Consider the following 19636-nt stretch of genomic DNA (forward strand, 5'->3'; position numbering starts at 1 on the left):
ATTTGCAATGCGTCCCTGTTACTGCATGTGTTTTTAACTTTTGCACGTTTTTGAATTTGCATAGATTTGGCATTTGCTGCCTGTTTCCCAAATGAATTACACTCGTGAATTCAGTCACTGTGACAAACCCAGCCCATATAAGATTATATGTATTTAGTTGAACATGGAACAGAGTCAGAGCAAATTGCTGACTCCTCTGTTTTGGTTTTATTTGTGCAAATGTAACTATACCATCTGGATGATTGCAGCCATTGCTCTGGATCCTTTAGTTGACACAGAACTCCATTCATAAGTACTATGTTGCATTTGAAGTAATGCTTGTAGTGTTTCTAACAACATAAGAGCTCCCTCTGGGGGGGTAATCACGGCTATTACATCCTGATGATGACACTGAAGCACTTCAGCAGGGTAAAAATATTTTGTGCAGTAAACACACTAAGTAGTGTATAACTTGTCCAGACAGACAGAGGGTAATTTTTACCCATAGTAGGTGTTCTAGATATTGACATGTGTTATGTTCAGCTTATAATATACTAGTTATTCTGTTTTTTGACTGAGTAAAAAGCTACATTCACATTGAAACTTCCCTTTGCTCACCCCTCTCACTGGGGAAACTTCAATAGGTTTTTAAATCTTAAATGTTTTTTTTAAGAAACATCAATGTAGTTGGTCGTCTAAATGCATTTCTTCATGGTTACAGAATTTCATAGACCATGTTTAACACAGTATTTCCTAAGGATTTCTGATGAGATTAATGCTCCTTTTGAGATCTAAGTTGCTTATAATCATAAAATTAAGTTTACAACCGGCAGAAAAAGAGACCAACTGTGTAAAATTGACTGAATTGAACTTCATTAGTAAATATAAATTTGGTCTTAACTGATGACTTTTTATCCTCCCAGACATCAGCACAGACATCTTTCCTGTTACTTCTTCAATCACTCCCTCCTGCTGTAATTATGTTTCCTGTACAAGTCCCACCCCCTCCCTCCCTCCCTCCCTCCCTCCCTCCCTCCCCTCCCTCACTAATTCCTACCTCCCTCCCTCCCTCACTAATTCCTACCTCACATGTTTGGATCACTGCGTGAGACAAGGACTAAAGAGGGCACACTGTTAATCCAGTCTTTCACTTACTGCATCAAATCAGCACAAACACCAGCCTCAGTCACTAAAATCAGTGAGGTGTGAAATGTGGACACCAGTTTGTGTCGGAAAGCTTGAGCGTTCATCGTGTAACTGGATTATTGGGGAATACAGAAGCAATAATCACAGTTCAAAGGCTTACTTAGTTTCGGAAAATGATAGTAAACAGTTCAAGAACCATGGATGCTAGTTTAACACTGGCACTGATTGCATTAGCACAGTGTGATTGATAATCTCATTCTGTAGCATGATACATTATAAACATTTTACGCTTTAAAAGGATTTGCTTTAGAGATTGTGTCATCTTTAACCCTTCATGGCACGTGAGTGCGTGCAAGAAAGAGACCTCCTGCTTGTTTGAAAAGCTATCATGATGGAATTAAAGCGTGTGCATTCACGTTTATCCATTCATCTGCTGAACCATCTGTCGCGGTTTGGCTTTATTTATTCAGCTATTTATTTACAATCACACAATAAGAACTGAAAGTGAAACCACAGACAGCTTAATAATACACTCACATCAATATACTCGCTCACAAGACACTTACAGAAAAATCTTCACTCACTCAAGAGCAAGCACAGACAAGGAGTCACAAAGAGACAGATCAGTAATCAAGTACAATACAATTCACAGGACAAATCAAGTTTAGGTTGTTAGGAAGATGAGAGTGATCAAGATAACAGAGAGGGAAATAAAAAATAAGAACTAGTTGTAGATGAAAACTTCAGCTTGAAATGTTTTTATGCCTGGGCTAGTGGTATTCATTTTTTAAAAGGTGAATACAGTCAACAGACAGAAAAGAGCAAAAGACAGATTATGGAGTCGCATTATTGGGGGTGTAGTGTCAAGAGTGTCTTGGGAAATAAACCCGTAATGATCTACTTCAATTATGACCTTTTAAAAAAAAAAAAAATCATTGTTCTCTTTTTATCTTCCCATTTTTGAGTAAGTGCAACATACAGCTTTTGGGTCTTACCTTTATTGTCAGTGTACACATCGTACACAGTGTGAACGATTTCAATTTGAAAACGCTGCAAAAATAAGCCTTAAAAATGAATTTCTATGATATGTATGCAAAACAATATAAAGCACACATTTGTATAAAGAGATCCCACAATGAAATATTACAAAATGAATGAAGACGTGACACTGATGTGTCGTTCATTTGTTTTTGTACTGAAAGACTACGCCTCTATGCAGATGATGGCGTTCGATATATGTGTGAGAGTGTATTTAGCGAATGGGGGCCTTCAGGGCAGCATCCACCTCCTCCTCTGTGAGCAGCGTATGCCACTGAGCCACTGGACGCCTGGGATTGGCCAACATGTCTGACCAGTGGCGCAGTCCGACGCCCGAGGCACCATAGCCGATCCAGGCCTTCCCTATTGCGTCGTTGCTACCCAGTTTGTCGTAGTCATACACTGTGATCAGCACCTGGATTTTCTGTACATGGAAATAGCAGAGGAGGAGAACCTTTAGTTAGATCAAAATGTTCTGTGTATAACGTTTAGTAAATAGAAGGTGGATTATTGTTCTTGGCTTGAGGAAAGTGTTTCTCACAAATCAAACATTCAATGAACCGCTAAGCCATGCACTCAACCCAAAGTAAAGTAGATCTTGGGCTCAATGCCTTATAACGAAATGTGTATTACTGATTGAGATTTGAAAGAAATTTGTATTTGGGATGCAGTAAAGAACCAATGAAAATCACCATTGAGTTATTATAAGGGAATATTTGGCTTTCATTTCTTTGGGACTTGACCCAAACCAGTGTTTTAAGGTTTTGATATTTCAGCTATCTCATTTTAAGTGTTTCTTCTTAAGTATTTTATCACTTAACTGCATTATTCCTGAGTTACTATTTTGTTTGTTCTTATGACATGGAAAAAATAAATAGGCCCATATCTATATTATACCATATTCATATCCTTGTCTACTCATATGTAAGCTGTTGAGATATTTCCATAGACTGTAAAAAAAAACATGGTCTCAGCGACATCCTCAGTTGGTTTCGGAAGATGATTTATGAAGCCCAAACATGGCAGCCCTCCCGATGTTCAAAATAGTGACTCAAACATCCAGCTAATTTAAAATTTAAGGCCATAGCCTTACCATCTGGCAAGCAGCTACTATACACCTGTCAGTCAAATCGTCGTGCTTAATTTTGCATAACTCATGGTTGAAAATCAAAACAGACGACTTATGAAAAATACATCCCCTTATTTTCAGAAATAAAGAAATTAGATCTTCAGACCAAAACCATGTTTGGTTGAATACATGTTAAATCCTGCTGTAAAGATTGGCATTTGAAAATGGGCTTTGATGGGGTTTCAAGCTAACTCACTCAGGAAGTTTCAGCTCAGATATATCTATCCATCCAACCAACATTGTCATTCCTAAAGCCCTGCTGCTAACCCAAGTTAAGCTTGGTGGATGTGTAATTAAATGCAAACCAGTAAGTGTACCAACCTGGATCTGGGAGAACGGTATCTCAAAGCTAAAGCTTTCATTGAAGTAAGGATTTAGGGTGTTTTGTTTGACTGACGTCTTCTTCTTCTTCAGTCTCTTTCCGTTGTGCTGCAGCACCACCTTAACAAAGGGATCTGAGAAAGAGGCGTGATATTAATGTTGAATCAGAAGAGCCAACAGATCAATTTACTGCCTTTCGTAATAGGTTGCTTGACAGAAAGCTTGTTTACCTGACAGTCCTCCGACATCCATCTTCTTCAGGTTCTTGGCCTCCATGATGTTAACCGTTAGCTTACCAGCCGTGGGGACATATCGAAGTGAAATACAGATGTCACCCAGCTTCTCTTGCTGCACAGAGAAAAAATACACACCTTGAGTTGTCTTATTTCATCATGTTTAGTGATTTAGAATGTTCATTTAATAAATATTTCCTTGGAAAAAAGAATCATATACCTCCTCTTTCTCTCCTCCAACAAGATCCTTCCATTCCTGTATCGGCTGTCCCAGATCTATGGAGTTCATGGCAATCTTGATTTCACCGATGTTGTCATGTTTACCAAAACGGTCAAAGTCAAACACCTGCAGCACCAGAGTCTGGCCACCCAATTCACTGTATGGTATCTGGAGACAGACAGCAATTTAAAAAACAAATCTGTGAGGGATATGCTATTGGTTAAAAGATCAATTAACAGATTTGAAATAACAGTGCACGGCCAGTATCAATGTATAGACCTTAAAAGTGAAAGTCTCATTGAAGACGGGACAGAGGTTCTTGCGCTGGACTTTGGTCTCAAACTTCTTCTTCTTGTCGGGCAGCATGTAGACTTTGACATAAGGGTCAGAAGTCCCGCCCATGTCCATGGCTGGAAGGTCCTGAGCTTGAAGGATGCCTACTATCAGCTGGAGGAGGAAGAGGAGAGAAGTTAAACTGCAGTAATTCTAGGCTCCTAAATCCAAGTTTGATTCATTTCAGACAACTGTGTACATGTATACCTGGTTATCAGTGAAGCTATAGTCCAGTGAGTATTCCAGTTTCCCGTAGAACTCCTTCTCCTCTTCTTTATCTTCATCTCCATCCTAGAAGACAGTTCATGCTTATTACCATTATCGTTAAGAGACAGAGAGAACCCTTTTTACTGATGTTCCCACTCAGTTTAAATGGTCAGTTCCTCCATTTGTAGCCTGACCTTACGGCTGTGGACAGGCATGAGAAAGTGGATTTAGTGTGGTACATAACTATTGCAGCACTGCTTCTGCTAACTTCATCTGTTGACCTGTGGAGAGTGTAGCTAATGCTACACCCATACCTGCACATTAAACATGAGCTGTGCCCTGATTCAAGGGTAGGATCCTTCAAAGGAAACATCTTTCGTAACCTCTGTGGACCACTCAGGCTGATCTGAAATGACAGTCTGGTCTATGGAGGATTTCCTGTTAGCGCCACTTGCTGTTCCTGACCTTACATTGAGTCGCATAGCGCAGCCCCTTGCGGATTGGTAGCCAGCTGGCTGCCGAGAGAAAGCTAGCCTCAACTTAACCACCATCACGATTATTGTAGCAGTGTGTCTTTCAGCCGCTTGAGAGTCTGCCATCATGAATGAGGTGGGGTGCAAAGAATCATGGGGTATGGTTGGCTGCGAAGGATGCACCTGATGAACCTGGTGCATCCTCTGCGACCCAGGAAAATAGGATGCATTTGCCAGCTGCATTCGAATGAGCATTTGTGAACAGGGTGTGCTGCGGTGACTCAACTTGTCTTAAATTGTGGCCTTTGGAGAAGGCAATTAGGACACAGCTATGATGTCACTACTAGCAGCTTGCTAGCTTAGCACAAAATCTGGATCTAATTGTAGCTGCGCACGAAGGAAACAAAATCTACCTGACAAAGTCTACCTCAAAATACAGTTTGAGCTTCTGTTGATGTTCAGGTAGGCCCTCCCAATAACTCGTTAATTCGGAGTGGATTATTATTTTTTTATTCAGAAAAATAGAACACTTTTCTCGTAATTCCGACATGATTAACTCGTTAATTCAGAAATTCTGAGATAATTAACTAGTTAATTCAGAAAAACAGAGCAGATTTTTTTCTCATGTGAATGAAATATGCTTTAGTAAATAACAAGTTCAACCTTAAATCCAAAATTACAGAACCATACCAGAAACACATTTTCTTCTAGCCACCATTTTGTCATACCTCTATTAAGTCAGACTTGTAGCTAACTGATTCAACTGTAAAAGTTTTAACCACTGAAACTGTATGTACATTTTCCAGCTTGGAAAATCTATGTATTGGGAATACCTGAAAGAATTCATGTGGGATCAAGCTGGTAACAATTTTAGTTTGGCATCTCAGGAATTCACAGATCCCCTCCCATCAAAGTGTCTTACCTTCTTCTCATCCCCGTCCTCTCCGTCCTTATCCTTCTTTCTGCGCCCTCGTCCACCCTTCCTCTCACGGACCTTCTTGGGCTTTTTGCCCTTGTTGAAGCACTTCTTGTAGATGCAGAATCCCATACAGAGGATGAGGGCGAGGACTACAACTACAATGGCTCCCACAGCCCACATGGGCACTGGAGAGAGGGGGGGGAAGAAAGATTGGTGAGGTGGACTGTGTAGGCTAGTTTGAGCAGAAACAGCAGTGACATTAGGTGAGGGGTTAAACTGAGAATATCTGAACTTTTGAGGTTATTCAGAATATTCTGGGAAGTCTCAGTCATCCAGGTCATGGTAAGCCAAAAGCCAATGCTTGATCCGAACAGGCAACTAGAGTGGGTAGAAATTCTTGAAGACGTTTCACTTCTCCTCCGAACTGAAAAAGCCTTTTTCTACCAAGTCCAGTTTCCTTTTCGGATCAAGCTTTGAATATTTCAGGAAAGCTCTTTGAAATCAGTGAATGATTGGTGTCATGTGGTGGCTGCAATAGTAAAGTAGATTCAAGCCATGCTATGTGGATCAGAATATTGCCCCGTCTTGTTCGTAGGCTTTCACTTTGGTCCATTGAATTCTCAACAACTATTTCGTCCAAAATAGACTTGGGATGCTTCGTGTGCAGATTGGGTTTTAAAGGGATCAGCATGTTTTTGTGAACAAGCATTAAAAGTCCCCAGAGAATGATACCGCCTAACAAGAGGTGCTCCAGTGTTGGTGGACCAATTCTCTGACCTATCAACAAAGTTTTGAGTCATGCTATACTTTTTGATTTTGTCTTTTGTCTTTAATTTTTTTTAATGAATAATTCACCATGATTTAAGACAGTACTAATCCACCATGATTTAAGACATTACTGTCCGAGTATGCCTTTAATAATACTGATACAGCCTTGGAGTCGAAGTCAATTGCGCCACAAGCCAGAAGCTTATTGACTTAAAAGATTAATTTCTTGTCTTGTCTCATGATTTAGTGTGATTTTTCTGTTTTTATTATTCTTACTTTTCCTGGTAGAGGCAGGCTTTCAACCCCCACCGACCTCCCTCAGATAACTTCTATTCTGTCCTAGAAGGAATTTTAATTCCAGAGGATAATACAGAGCTGTTTTTGTCACCAGTAAAGTGTAACACACATTTTTCTTTTAAGTGAAAAACCGAGATGGCAGAAGTCAAAAGATGGACTTACTTTTGAGTTTATGATCTTGGGGAGCGGAGCAGAATGGTCACATGAAGAGTGATGAGTAGGATGAGAGAGAGCAAAACGATGAATTGATACATTATGCAGGTTAATAATGAGATGAGGGTGGTGAGTGATGGTTAATATGTAGTTTGTGCCTCTCAGTGTGAGTTTGTCTGTCTATAAACATCTTATCTTCTCAATTGACTTAAGTTTTTTAAATTTTGTACAACACTAGAGTATCAAAGTATCACTAATACTACATGTGCATTTTTTTTTATATTTTACAGAACTGAGCGTGTAATTCTCACTTGGCAGGTGTGTAAGCTCATTGAAGAACTTGTTCTTCATGCTGGCAAACTGGTGGTTGGAGTGGTGTGAGGGAGGTGGGGGAGGTGGAGGCTCCTTCTCCTTCTCCTCCTCCTCGGCAGCCCTGCGAAGCCGAGCACCTGCCACACTGACCAGTCGCATCGTGGCACTGAAACAAAAATAGGGCAGACGACAAACTGTCAGTGAATTTCTTATCTTCAAATTATTTTCAGAGACATTTCAACCATGTCTGCAGAGGACCAACACTGACCCTCAATCACTTTTGGCCTGTCTTCAGGTGTGTCCTTTGTGTTTTTTGACCTTTCACCTGGCTTTGATCTCTTTAATACTCTCTCACTCTCCACCCCTGGTGCCCTCTCCTGCATTTCAGCATTAATTCACATTTCAGTTTTAATGTCACAAACACCAATAATTGAAGAGTTATGGTCTTTTTCAGGGTGACATATAATTGTTTGTCTTCAACAACCATGGGTAATGCCTATAAAGACCCAAAGATATCGACCAAAGGTACCAGAAAATGCCTTTCCATAGCAGCCTGAAGTCTCATGACAAATATGTAAATCAGGCCAATGGCACATAGAATAACTAGTCCAGGATAGTTATTTGGTAAATGAGGTCACTAGTGAAGTCTCTACTTAACTTTAGTATAAAAAAGTCACAAATCATGTTGGCAGGTAAGCTGTATTAATTATTAAATTTACAACAGGTTACAGGAAATATTTTCTCTTGTGCAAACTCCCTTTCGTACCTCTACCTATCTGCCCCTCTCTCTGCTCAGCTTGTGTCTGTGTGTAAGTTAGGCACTTGTTTTTAAATGTAAACAATATTTTTTCCTGTAAAGACCATACCCTGAACCCATTAAAACACCTTAAAAGCATCCCTGATATGGAAAAAAATGTACATAAAACAGGGTCATAATTCTTGTAGGTACTTAGTTTGACTGATCAAAATAAATCAGGCTACACAGGATAATATTCTGGTAAATTTTTCTCCTCCTTCTTCCTCTGTGCTTGTGTGCATGTGTGTGCTTGTCTGGGCACATAGCTACTAGCACTTTATATGTAAATTAAGGACCTTTTTTCTCATGTAAATAAAATTATCTTCAGGCCCTGCCCACCAAAGTTCCTGGACCTGGACCTTTGAAAGTACTACTCCCTGAGCAGGGACTTTTTAAGGGAAGAATCAACTACCCTAGAACTCAAATTTTATCCTGCTATTAAAACACATAGCACAAATTCTGTTAACACTTAAAACTAGATGGAATATTGGATCCAGTGTTATATCAGGCTATTGATCAGTTTTTGTGTCTATGTGTATTACAATCCATTGCCTATTTCATTAATGGACAGAGTGACAGTGAGGTCAGGCACACCTCACCATATTTGGAAGAGAGGGTGGGGCTATAGAGAAGAATAGGAGTTGGAAAGCTTATAGTTGCAAAAGCTAAACTGTGTTTATGGCTGCCTCCTTTGCTAGCAATTGAAGAAGTTGAATGAATAATTCTGTAATTCTCATTCTACTCTTGTTCTACTAAAGAAGCTATGAGAATGTCTTAAATCCAGCTCAGCTAAAATAGACCAGAACCTCTATAAACCAAATTAATTCTGCTGTAAAGTTTGGGGATTTAATATGGGGCCTATTGGGGAATGACTCACTTCCGGAGCCAGCCTTCAGTGCCCACTCAGAGAGCTGCAATTTATGGCACTGTTTTGTTGGCTTTACCCCTTAGCCCTAGATGATGCCACTTTGCACAATTAAACTGTCGCTTAAATCTTGCTGTTTAAGAAATATATCCATATATTGTGGTAATTTTGCACCCACAGATTTCTATATCATACATGACTGGGTAAACTTCCTTGGCATAGGTCCCTGTCAGAGTGCCCTTCAAGCTATTCAATGTCACTTTTTTAATCACTAATTCTATTTCTGCTTTATTGCCCCACTCTCCTTCCATCATTTCTCCCCCATTCCTCTGTCAATGATTGCAGGGGGTCAAGTAAGTATTAATCTGAGCTCACATCAGTGTTGCCTTTTATTCAGGCCTACTGTGCATTCAAGTAATTAGAATATGTGGTTTAAAGGGACTTAAAGTGCTAATGAAAGCTACATATCTACAAAAATATGTATTTCTGTTAATATTGCCCTTCTCTGACATTTTAATACACACAGACAAGCCTCACCCATGGTAGACAACCCTCTGTCACTGCACTGCAATGTAACAAGATTAATTGCCAAAGGTAATCCGAAAATCCCTCGGCTTAAACAAATTAAGGATGATTTGGCTCTCTCGTCTCCTCCCCTCTCTCTGCCCATCCCGCTATCAAGTATCCTCCACCCCACCCCTCTATTTTATTCCTTCTGTCTGTCAATTATCCCTCTTCATGACAGCGGAGGAAGAGTAAACGCACTGTAAATGCATCATATTCACATAATGAGATGTGATTTGGGTGGAGCTGTCTTACATTAACCCTTTTAGCTCCCTAGATTGCATAAGCAGGGGATTAGAGAGGGAGACTTTACTGTGTGTGTGTGTGTGTGTGTGTGTGTGTGTGTGTGTGTGTGTGTGTGTGTGTGTGTGTGTGTGTGTGTGTGTGTATGCGTGTATTCGAGTGTTTGTGTGTGTGAAATATGCTTATTCGCTCCCTAGATTGGATAAAAGGATTGATACCACTCATGTTTTCATGGTAAATATGTATGAAGATTTAGCTAGCAGCCAGGTAGCTTTTATTAACATAGAGCAAAGACTGGAAAATGAGTATAACAACCACCCTAACTCTGTAAAAAGGATACAAAATCTATTATGGACACAACTTTTATTTGGTTGGCAGGGTAACTTTGTGGAATTGCCGCTACTTGCCTGCAACCGCTAGGTGCTAAGAAATACGCCCGCAAATAACCCACAAATGGCAACCTAGATAAATGACATAGAATGTTAATATTAAAGGACTAGAAGTGCTGGTAGGCATACTGTGTTTCTTTTGGATATAACTAGTCAGGGGTTTCCCTGTTCCAAGTATTCAGACTAAGCCACACTTACTGCTGCTAGCTAAAGCAATCATTGCTGTCTCCTGCAGTAAGACAGACACAACAGTGATGTACATTACCTTATGTAATTCTTGGCAGGGAAGAGAATACTTTCATTAACTAAAATATGAGCTTTACAAAGATACATTGTATTGAACACATTTTAAACTGTGTATTAAGCATAAATAAAAGAGGAAATTGTGATCCAAAAATGTGTCATTGAACTATTAGGAGTTATCTGATTCCCACTGGAAATTTGGCGCTTAGACAAAATTTGGACTTTGTCTTTTAAATGATGTATTCCTTTTTTCCTTGTTGTGAAGGTTGGTGTTGTCTTGAGCGTTTTGGTCTTTCATCACTGTATATCCAGTACCAGTTCTATTGACATTAGCTTGATCCTAAATAGACTGTCATGAAAATATATGACAATGAAAACTGAGTCTAAGGTTTTCCTCTCCACCACAGACCTCATAGTTTTGACCTGTGAACTCTATTTGGCAATGTTGTAGAAAACAGCATTTATACTTTTTAGCTGATCCCACATGTGTTCAAATGCCTGAAATATATCCATATAGGATATTAAATGTTCAGCTGTTTGTCTTGGTACAATAGGCCCCTGAGATACTTTTATTGTAAGACACTGAGACTCTCTCATATGAAACACTCAAACAGCCATTGGATAGATTAGGTCTTTGAAGGAACATTCAATTTAGAAAATAAATTGAAATGAAATGTTTTAAAATAGCAAAGAGATATAAAGGGTAATGTAAGTGTGTGGGTATTTGATATTAAATAAATGTTCAATATCAGTCAGGCGGCTTATGTTGCTGCTGTAAGTACAATAACCAGAAGCGGTCTCTTAATGCTGTGTCATTCTGCTGTTCTTGCCAGGACTCTCCATTATGACATTTTAGTTCAAATTCAGAACACCCCAATATCAGGATAATGTCCACAGCTGTTATCTGGGTCAGAGCAGATTTAGGCTGGACTGCCGCCAGAATCTTACATCAGTGAGTCAGAAACCTTGTCAGGTTTATGTTTCAGTCTGCTGGGTCATCGTTTTAAAAAACCTAACACTATAAAACTGAGATACTGTTGAAGGAGTACGAGTCCAGGCTGCTAACTTCCACAAACTAATGCAGGTTTGGGAGGAAATGAATGGTTAATATGGATCAAAAATTTACATTATAATTATAAAGTTGTTACAACTGATGCCACTGATAGAAAAGTTTCATGGAAGTTGTCAGAGGAGAGATGGGTTTTCATAATAAAACAGCAGTACTTACTACTACTATTACGTACTATTTCACACACACACGCACACACACACACACACACAACACACCACACACACACACTAAAACACACACACTAAAACACACACACACACACACACACACACACACACCCACCCCCACACACACACACAACAAAGGGAGATAAGGCTAGTATGAAAGATAGTTATAACAAAGTATTTAAAAAAATCAAAATAATTAAGATAAATAAAAGTATGTGCATGTGTGTTTTTGCATTACACCATGTACAAGCAGCTTAAGATATAGTGATGCAAACCTGGGGTCAAAGGTCGACTTTCAAACACTCAACACTTACATTCAGCTTCATCTTTGTGTCATTATTTGTAATCAAAGATCAACTTTGGAAAACTAAACCAATGCGACATATTACAGAAGATGGAGGCCCATGAAAGTCATTAGGCCATGCTCATAATGTAGCGTAAATAATTATTAAAGAATTACAAGATAATACGATTTTCTGATCCATGATTTAGAATTAAACTCATTTAGATACTGACAAACTGTCATTTATTTAACACCCTCTGTATCTTCATAAAAAAAAACAAAGTTAAAAATGCTGATAACAAATACAGGTGCAAACTGTGTGTTTTACTGAAGCATGTGTAGTTATGAATCCCTACACAGAATGATATTACCCCCAGTATCTCAGACTGAGATACTGCAGTTTGGTCAGGTTTGTAAAGGCTCATTGCTCTGATCTGTATCCAGTCAGATTGGAGGTCAACAGCCGGTAGGGGAATTTTTATCCGTCTAAAAGCTCACAGCTTTGGACTGAACTGAGGCCCTGTTAGGCTTCTGAACCTCTGCCTGAATACTGGAGGTATTTACACACTGGTAATTAACTTTGGTGTCTTGTCATTGATTGAAATATAAACTAATGATTCCTCATATTTTAGCAGAGTGAAGGAGAAAGTAGAGAAGGAGAAAGTAGATCTTAAAGTCTTAAAACATTTCCTCTGCTTATTTGGGTAGAAACTCATTTTAAAGGTGCTTTAAATATATCTTATTTTGCTTGACTTTTACTTGTATAATTTCCATGTTTGTCAATATATGGCCTGTTGTGACCTGTATAGCTGCATCATGCTGCTTTTATAATATTGTTCATAAGTTTAAGACCAGAAAACTGTAGTTAAAAAAGAGGCCTCTTGCTGCTTGCTTTATATCTGCAGGTTTGTAAAGCTACAAACGTCAAGACAAAACACCATCTGCTTCACGGTAGCCTGTGTCCTACTTGTCTCCCTGATTTTAAGACACAGGAATTTAAGGTGCAATTACAGTAATAAATGCGAGAGGCTTCATATGCACTGGCGGTGTAAACACCAGTCCTGTGAAGGTGTTCTGCGCGTGATTGCACGTGAACACAGACTCTACAAATAGCCATGAATTAGCCTCCAATAATCCACTTAAACTAATTTATTCTGATTTGGGAAAACATCCTCCAGTATGAGTAAATTGAATTGGTTTTATCATACAGGAACCTTCTTTGGTAAATGCTTTCATCAGATGTAAAGAAAGTCGTAGAGATAAACACTAAACTCTAGAATCCAGTAAATTAACATTAACCCTGCCTCACTCTGAACAAAGCTGCCTCTTAACAGATTTGCTACTAAATACATACAGAGAGGAAAGAAAATGTAATAAACTATGGATACATCTATATTCAATTGAACTAGATACGTTTTATGGCTGAGATTTTTTTCTTTTTAAGTAAGAACCTCAAAAATGTGCTGATGTCTGACCTGTGAGACCTGGATTTGTCCCTTTTCTCAGTTTTTATTCATTGCATATTGAACACTTGGATTGAGCTAATTCACAACACAACAATTGTTGTCATTGCACAAATAACAATATTAAAAATAAACTATAGAATAAAAAAAATAAAAATAAAATAGGGAACAAAAACAGCGTGCAACTCACCCTGTTTGACGTCGGTTCCTCTTGGTTCTGTAGCTTTATTTCTATTTTTTATTTTGCATCCAAACAAACGCACTCCTGACAAATCCCTCACCACTGACTGCTGAGAAGTCGTCACACACAATTCTCTCTTCCCTCTCTCCCCCTCCCCCTCCTGTTAATCCTCTACTATATCCCTCTCCGCCAACCTACGTACTGTCCACCTCCACAGCAAAAAGTCCATCTTGAAAAGCCAACTGCCCTTACTCAGTGACTTAAATGTGCAATATTTACTTTATCATTCTTTATCACTGAGATCACATCAGAACTTTGTAAGATACACGTGTCACCCTGTTAAAGAGTTATTTGATCCAACTTGAACCTCATTGAACAATTTATCATGTTTCTGACTTCATTAGCTAGCATACAGTCTAAACTTTATGCTAAGGTGATGTTTTTCTTGTAGCAGCTCAGTCTGTCAGTGCAATAATAGTAACAATCATTATTATTACTGTTAGCATTATTGCAAACAAAGCTGGATTAAAGAAAGAATTTGTAAAGAATCTTGTGCAGGAAGAAGAACTATATCTTGTGCTAGTAGAGTTTGCACATTTGGATAGTTGTTTAAAGGTTCATTCAGTGTTTTATGCAGAGGTGCTCTGCAGACTTCAGCACCCTGGACAGCAGCCAGCCAAAGAACCTGCCGGTTACAAAATATTTTGGTTAAGGTCATGACCCTTTGAGAACAGAACATGGCATCACTAACATTACACTGAAGTGAATCAATATGCACTCAGTTTATAAAAGTTCACAACTGCTGCTTTAAAGTCCGTTTGCATTTTTTCTTATTACTATCATTTCAAACTGTCGGTTATTGCCGAAGTACACGAGCAACTGGTGTACAGCTAAGAGTGATGCAAGGTTGAAGTGAAGTGCACCATGCAGTACCAACCTTCTCCAGCAGATGGTCTCAGTGCCTAACAACAAGAGTTGATGAGTAACAAAGTCCATCTAGTCAGTTGTAAACAAGAATTTTAAGGTATTAACGCCTTAAATCTATATTTACATTTCTTTTTCCTCTTTTTTTTACACTTTATTCTATTTTTTTCATAAAATAATCTAAGTTACAGTATATGTTTTACAATTTAAGAGTGATCTATTGCAGAACCATTAACAGAACCAATATTTGAGTGATGAATGTATTATTGCAATAACAATTATTGTCCCATTGTATATTATACATTGAATGTAATTTGTACTTTTACTTCTGTCACGGATTTTACTTAAAGCCACCGTTTTTAACCGGTTGGGAAACAGACTGAAAATGAATACCGAACTACTAGAACTTGCCTGACCATGTCTACTTTTATGTAGTTCATTTTTATTTAATGTAATCTCTTTTTTGCCCTTTAATGTGTAATTGTAAAGCACTTTGTGACCTCTGCTCTTGAAACATGCTATGTAAATCAAGGTTACTGACTCACTTACAAGGCAAACAAGACCATCAGCAAAACAATTTACAATATCAATATTCTTATTTTGAAAGCCTGAAAACACTGAAGGGTGAGAGGGTGTAATGGACTTGGTAATGGTAATGGACTTGTACTTATAAAGCGCTTTTCTAGTCTTTCTGACCACTGAAAGCGATTTACATTCCTTGTCACATTCACACCACATTCACGTTGTGGTGTATATATAGATATATAGAGGCTGTTATATAGTGAGGTACCATCAGTATTAGCTAATTCATACACATTCACACTGCTGAACAACAGCGGTTCAGTGTCTTGCTCAAGGACACTTAGGTGACTGCTGGAGCTGGGATCGAACCGCCAACCTTCCGATAGATAGACGACTGACTCTACCCACTGAGCCACAGCCACCCCAAAAGACTAGATGACTGACAGCACGCCAGAGAAACTCTCTCTACATTTAAAATGTTCACAATGAGTTACTCATTTGACTTTTAAAGACTAGGATAAGACGTTTTGTCAGAGAAGACCGCCATGGCATGTACATTACAAGATCAGAGGATCAGCAAAAGTCACACATCAGGTGATGTTTTTAATGCTCAACCTCTAGCTTTCACCGCTGTCATCCAAAACAGCTTGTGTGTAATTTTATCTGAAAAACACTGACTGAGTGGTGATCAGCATTTAGTACCATAATCTGTACAAAGAGAACAGACTCTGACCAGATAGGCTTCTTGTTACCCATATTTAATACTATATTTTAAGGATTCAACAGTATAGCACTTTAAAGGGTAGTTGGCCTTTTCTTGCATTGCGTTATAAGGTAATAGTGTCTGATGAAGAATGGTCATGTGTAGTTGCTAAAAAAAGGTATTGCTGCTCATTAATGGGGAATACATTTCAGAGGTTTTAGGGGAATTTTTCACTTTATTTATATATAATTAAACATTTTGGCTTATGATCATTTTCACATAGGCTCCATTTGAAAAATAACCACCTGCTAATTTGACCAGTGACCAATTTTACACCAAACTACTTCAGAGTTAAAATGTCTGTTAAAAAACTTAAACCTTGCCATGTGACTGGCAATTATGGCACTGTTAAAATACTAATTGCAGCTTTAAAGTATACATTAACTGGATATTTAAAAGACACAGGCACCATAATCCAGCTCAAAATGTTTATTCAGATTCAGAACAGATCAGAAACTCGAGTCACAAGTTGTTAAAAAAATGTCACATCAAGAGGCGTATCAGAAATGAGGTCAAAGTCATAACCTGATTAACATCCATCCTGACATGACATTAAGAAACAGCAACACCACCAGATCATGTGAGAACTTATCAGCGTTAAAAGCAGGTTAGATTTGAGTGAGTGCTCAGTGAATGAACAGATGAAGCAGAAACATGTGTTGATTTCTGTAGCCTGTGAGTCAGTGAGTGGAAGACTCAATTCTTGATCCGGACAATGCATTTAGCTCTTGCTGCCCAGAGTGTGCTTGTCAAACAGGTACTCTGCCATCTTGTTGTTGTGGGCATCCATGCGGGTGAGGTTGGTGATGTAGTCCCCCAGCTTCTTGATGGCCTCCACCTGCTCGTTCAAGTAGTGAGTCTCCAAGAAGTCGCACATCTGAAGACAGGAGAGAATGTGATGGTTTAGTAAAGATGGAAACAATTCATAGTTCATTCGCATTATTTGAAGTCTACACAGTATTATTTTACAAGCACCAAATTTGACTTACATGTGGGTCAACATGGTCGGAGGCCAGCTTGTGCAGGTCCAGCAGAGCCTGGTTGACATTCTTCTCCAGCTGCAGGGCACACTGCATAGCCTCAAGCCCACTGCCCCACTCATCACGCTCAGGTTTCTGTGGAAATTTAAAAAAAAATCTGTAAACCTTGTGTGCCCTCATTTATGTAGCAATGATTATTTCTAAGAGCCTTATGTGAAGCTGAAATGTACATCACCCTGTACCAGCCACATATCTGCACCCACCTTGATGTCCTGCAGAAAGATGCGTCCTCCTCTATTATTCTGGAAGGACAGCAGCTTCTGAGCATGCTCCCTCTCCTCATCACTGTTCTCCTTGAAGAAATGGGTAAAGCCTGGGAGGGCCACATCATCCCTGGAGAAGTAATAGGCCTAGAAGAGACATGGAGGAGAAAAATAGTGATTAAGACAGGTCACACCATCATTATTTGGCAGAAGAGGGGTGTGAAAAACATTCATTATCCAGCCAGCCAGTGGTCAAACGAGCATGTGTGTCATTACACTGGAATGTAGTGATTGGGCACAGAAAACGCTGTGTCAGGGTGAGTAACAAGCATGACACAGCACTTTTACATCCTCTGTAGTGAGCTGGGGCTAATAACACTCCTTATCTCGCAACCTGCTAGTCAGTGATAAACAACTGAGAAACGCAAAACAGCTACTGAAACACTGCTTCAACGATAGGTAATATATGAATTAATTTCGTTGTGTAGCAATTACATCCAATATTCTTGCAAAATGTAACATTTTCGTCATGTAGGTGGAAGAAAACGATACAAGACATCTCGCCATAGAAGTATATAATTTACATTAATTAATTGATTTGCGCATTTGAAAAATTATTATGGAAAAATAGTGTTTTTTCTTACCATGGAGGTGTAGGTATAGGAGGCAAACATCTCCATGTTGACCATCCGGTTGATAGCGGCCTCGCAGTCGCGGTGGTAGTTCTGGCGCACTTGGGACTCCATTTTGGCTGGCGTTTCTTGTGCTTTTTCTTAACAAAACGGTACAAAAATAGAGCTTTACGGCGACCTTTTCAGTAGTGTTCAAGTATTGAAGGATTGTCTTGCCCGGAATGCAGAGTATCTGAAAAACAAGGACGAAAGAAGAAGTTCCGTTCAAACACTGTTGAAGCAAGAACTCCTGAAGATTCTTCCCTGATGTGAAATGGTGGGGATGTCGCTCCTTGTATTTATACCCAACTGGCAGAGCTCGTGACAGACGTAACGTCACTGTACATTTCCGCCAATCACAAAGCTCACAGAGCATATGACGCTGACGAAACAGTGCGGAGAGATGAAGTTGCATTTTTTCATTCATAGTTTTCATCCTATGTTCTAATTATTTATGACACATAATCACCTACAATGATACAGCAATTTTACAATTTCAAAATACAAACATTGTAGGTCAAGTTAAACAAAAAAATACAGAATGTTTTCATAGTTTTTTTTCTGTTAAATTGGTTTATGAAATCGTTATTTTACTTAAGATAAAAATAAAAGCAGTTAATAAAAGTAGAAAATCAAATACTTTGTAATACAAAAAAGCTTTGTTGTGCAGTAATTTGAGTTAAACATGCAGACAGTATAACAAAAAGTGTAAAGACTGCTCAAAATCACACACACTGTACATAGGCAACTTACAGCTACATATAAACACAATCAGTGGCAAAATGACTTTGATTTATTTTACTTTATGTGATGTTTCAGATTGCCTTTGGGGTTATATTTTGAATCCTTCATCCAACTTTATGCAATCCATAGAACTTAAAACTGCTGATTGCACGCTTTCCACTTATTGCATTACTCAATACCACAGTGCTGTCGGGAAACAAAACTAAGTCTGGTAAGCCTAAAAAGTCATCTGACTGCCCAAACCAAGACATTGCTGAGTTCAAGAGTATTATCGAGGTGTAGTTCCCCCCATTGTGACAGTGCAGTCCTGTTGATTACTAAGGTTCGTAATAGATAACAGTTCACTTTATGGTATTAAGCCTACATGGAGGGAAAGAGTTGTGCTCATGTGAAATTGAATATTAAACCTTAGATTTCTCCTGTCATGTTTTTAAAATTAGGTACTGTTAAACATCAACCTTATTATAAAACTGGCATAGTACTGTGTTGTAGTTTTTCTGCAGTAGGCTACAGATTTGCTTTGTGCCCGGTCTCAGTGCAATTTTGGGCCTTTTAAAGAAGACACCTGCTCTTGACAGAAGGTCACAACCTTTGTTTGCATGAAAATAATCTGTGTATCCTATTTCTGTATATTCCAACTATTGAATTAAGTTTTAGCAGTAATGTAGCTGTGATTCCAGTTATTTTCTGTCTTTTAAGACCATTTTTCATGTGGGTATTTTTCTCCTTTAGTACCATATGTTAGAGTTAAATTATTAGTCATGGTAGCCATATGGAAAAATCATCATTGTGTTTGTCAAACATGGCTAATGTTTGGATATTAAACTGCTTAATAATAAAACAAATACAAGTTTAGTGAAGAGACTTCCTATCAAATCTGTGATCCTGTGTTGTTCATTGTTTTCATCAATTCAGTTTAGTCTGTCTTGATCACTACTTATGGCAATCTAAACAAGCTAGAATTAGCTAATCTGC

General features: G+C 38.7%; 2 protein-coding genes across 3 annotated transcripts; both read right to left on the minus strand.

The window, feature by feature from the left end:
- Positions 1-1570: 1570 nt before the first annotated feature.
- syt5a (synaptotagmin Va) lies at positions 1571-13897 on the minus strand. Of its 2 annotated transcripts, XM_034711711.1 has the most exons (10): positions 13804-13897; positions 7528-7694; positions 7226-7240; positions 6002-6183; positions 4607-4690; positions 4346-4513; positions 4067-4234; positions 3844-3961; positions 3614-3747; positions 1571-2587 (listed from the first exon to the last, which is right to left on the minus strand). In XM_034711711.1, exons 2-10 carry the CDS (start codon positions 7685-7687, stop codon positions 2378-2380), a joined length of 1239 nt encoding a protein of 412 aa, XP_034567602.1. In that variant the 5' UTR covers positions 7688-7694; positions 13804-13897; the 3' UTR covers positions 1571-2377. The 2 variants fall into 2 exon arrangements, with proteins under 2 accessions (XP_034567602.1, XP_034567603.1); XM_034711712.1 differs by lacking the exon at positions 13804-13897 and having other exon boundaries at positions 7528-7717.
- A 2520-nt stretch (positions 13898-16417) lies between these two features.
- LOC117832268 (ferritin, middle subunit) lies at positions 16418-18203 on the minus strand. The gene is made up of 4 exons (XM_034711324.1): positions 17891-18203; positions 17247-17393; positions 16993-17118; positions 16418-16880 (listed from the first exon to the last, which is right to left on the minus strand). The coding sequence occupies exons 1-4, from the start codon at positions 17990-17992 to the stop codon at positions 16725-16727; spliced, it is 531 nt and encodes a 176-aa protein (XP_034567215.1). The 5' UTR covers positions 17993-18203; the 3' UTR covers positions 16418-16724.
- Between the last annotated feature and the right edge of the window lie 1433 nt (positions 18204-19636).

Source organism: Notolabrus celidotus, chromosome 20, assembly GCF_009762535.1.
Source record: "Notolabrus celidotus isolate fNotCel1 chromosome 20, fNotCel1.pri, whole genome shotgun sequence".
NCBI lineage: Eukaryota > Metazoa > Chordata > Actinopteri > Labriformes > Labridae > Notolabrus > Notolabrus celidotus.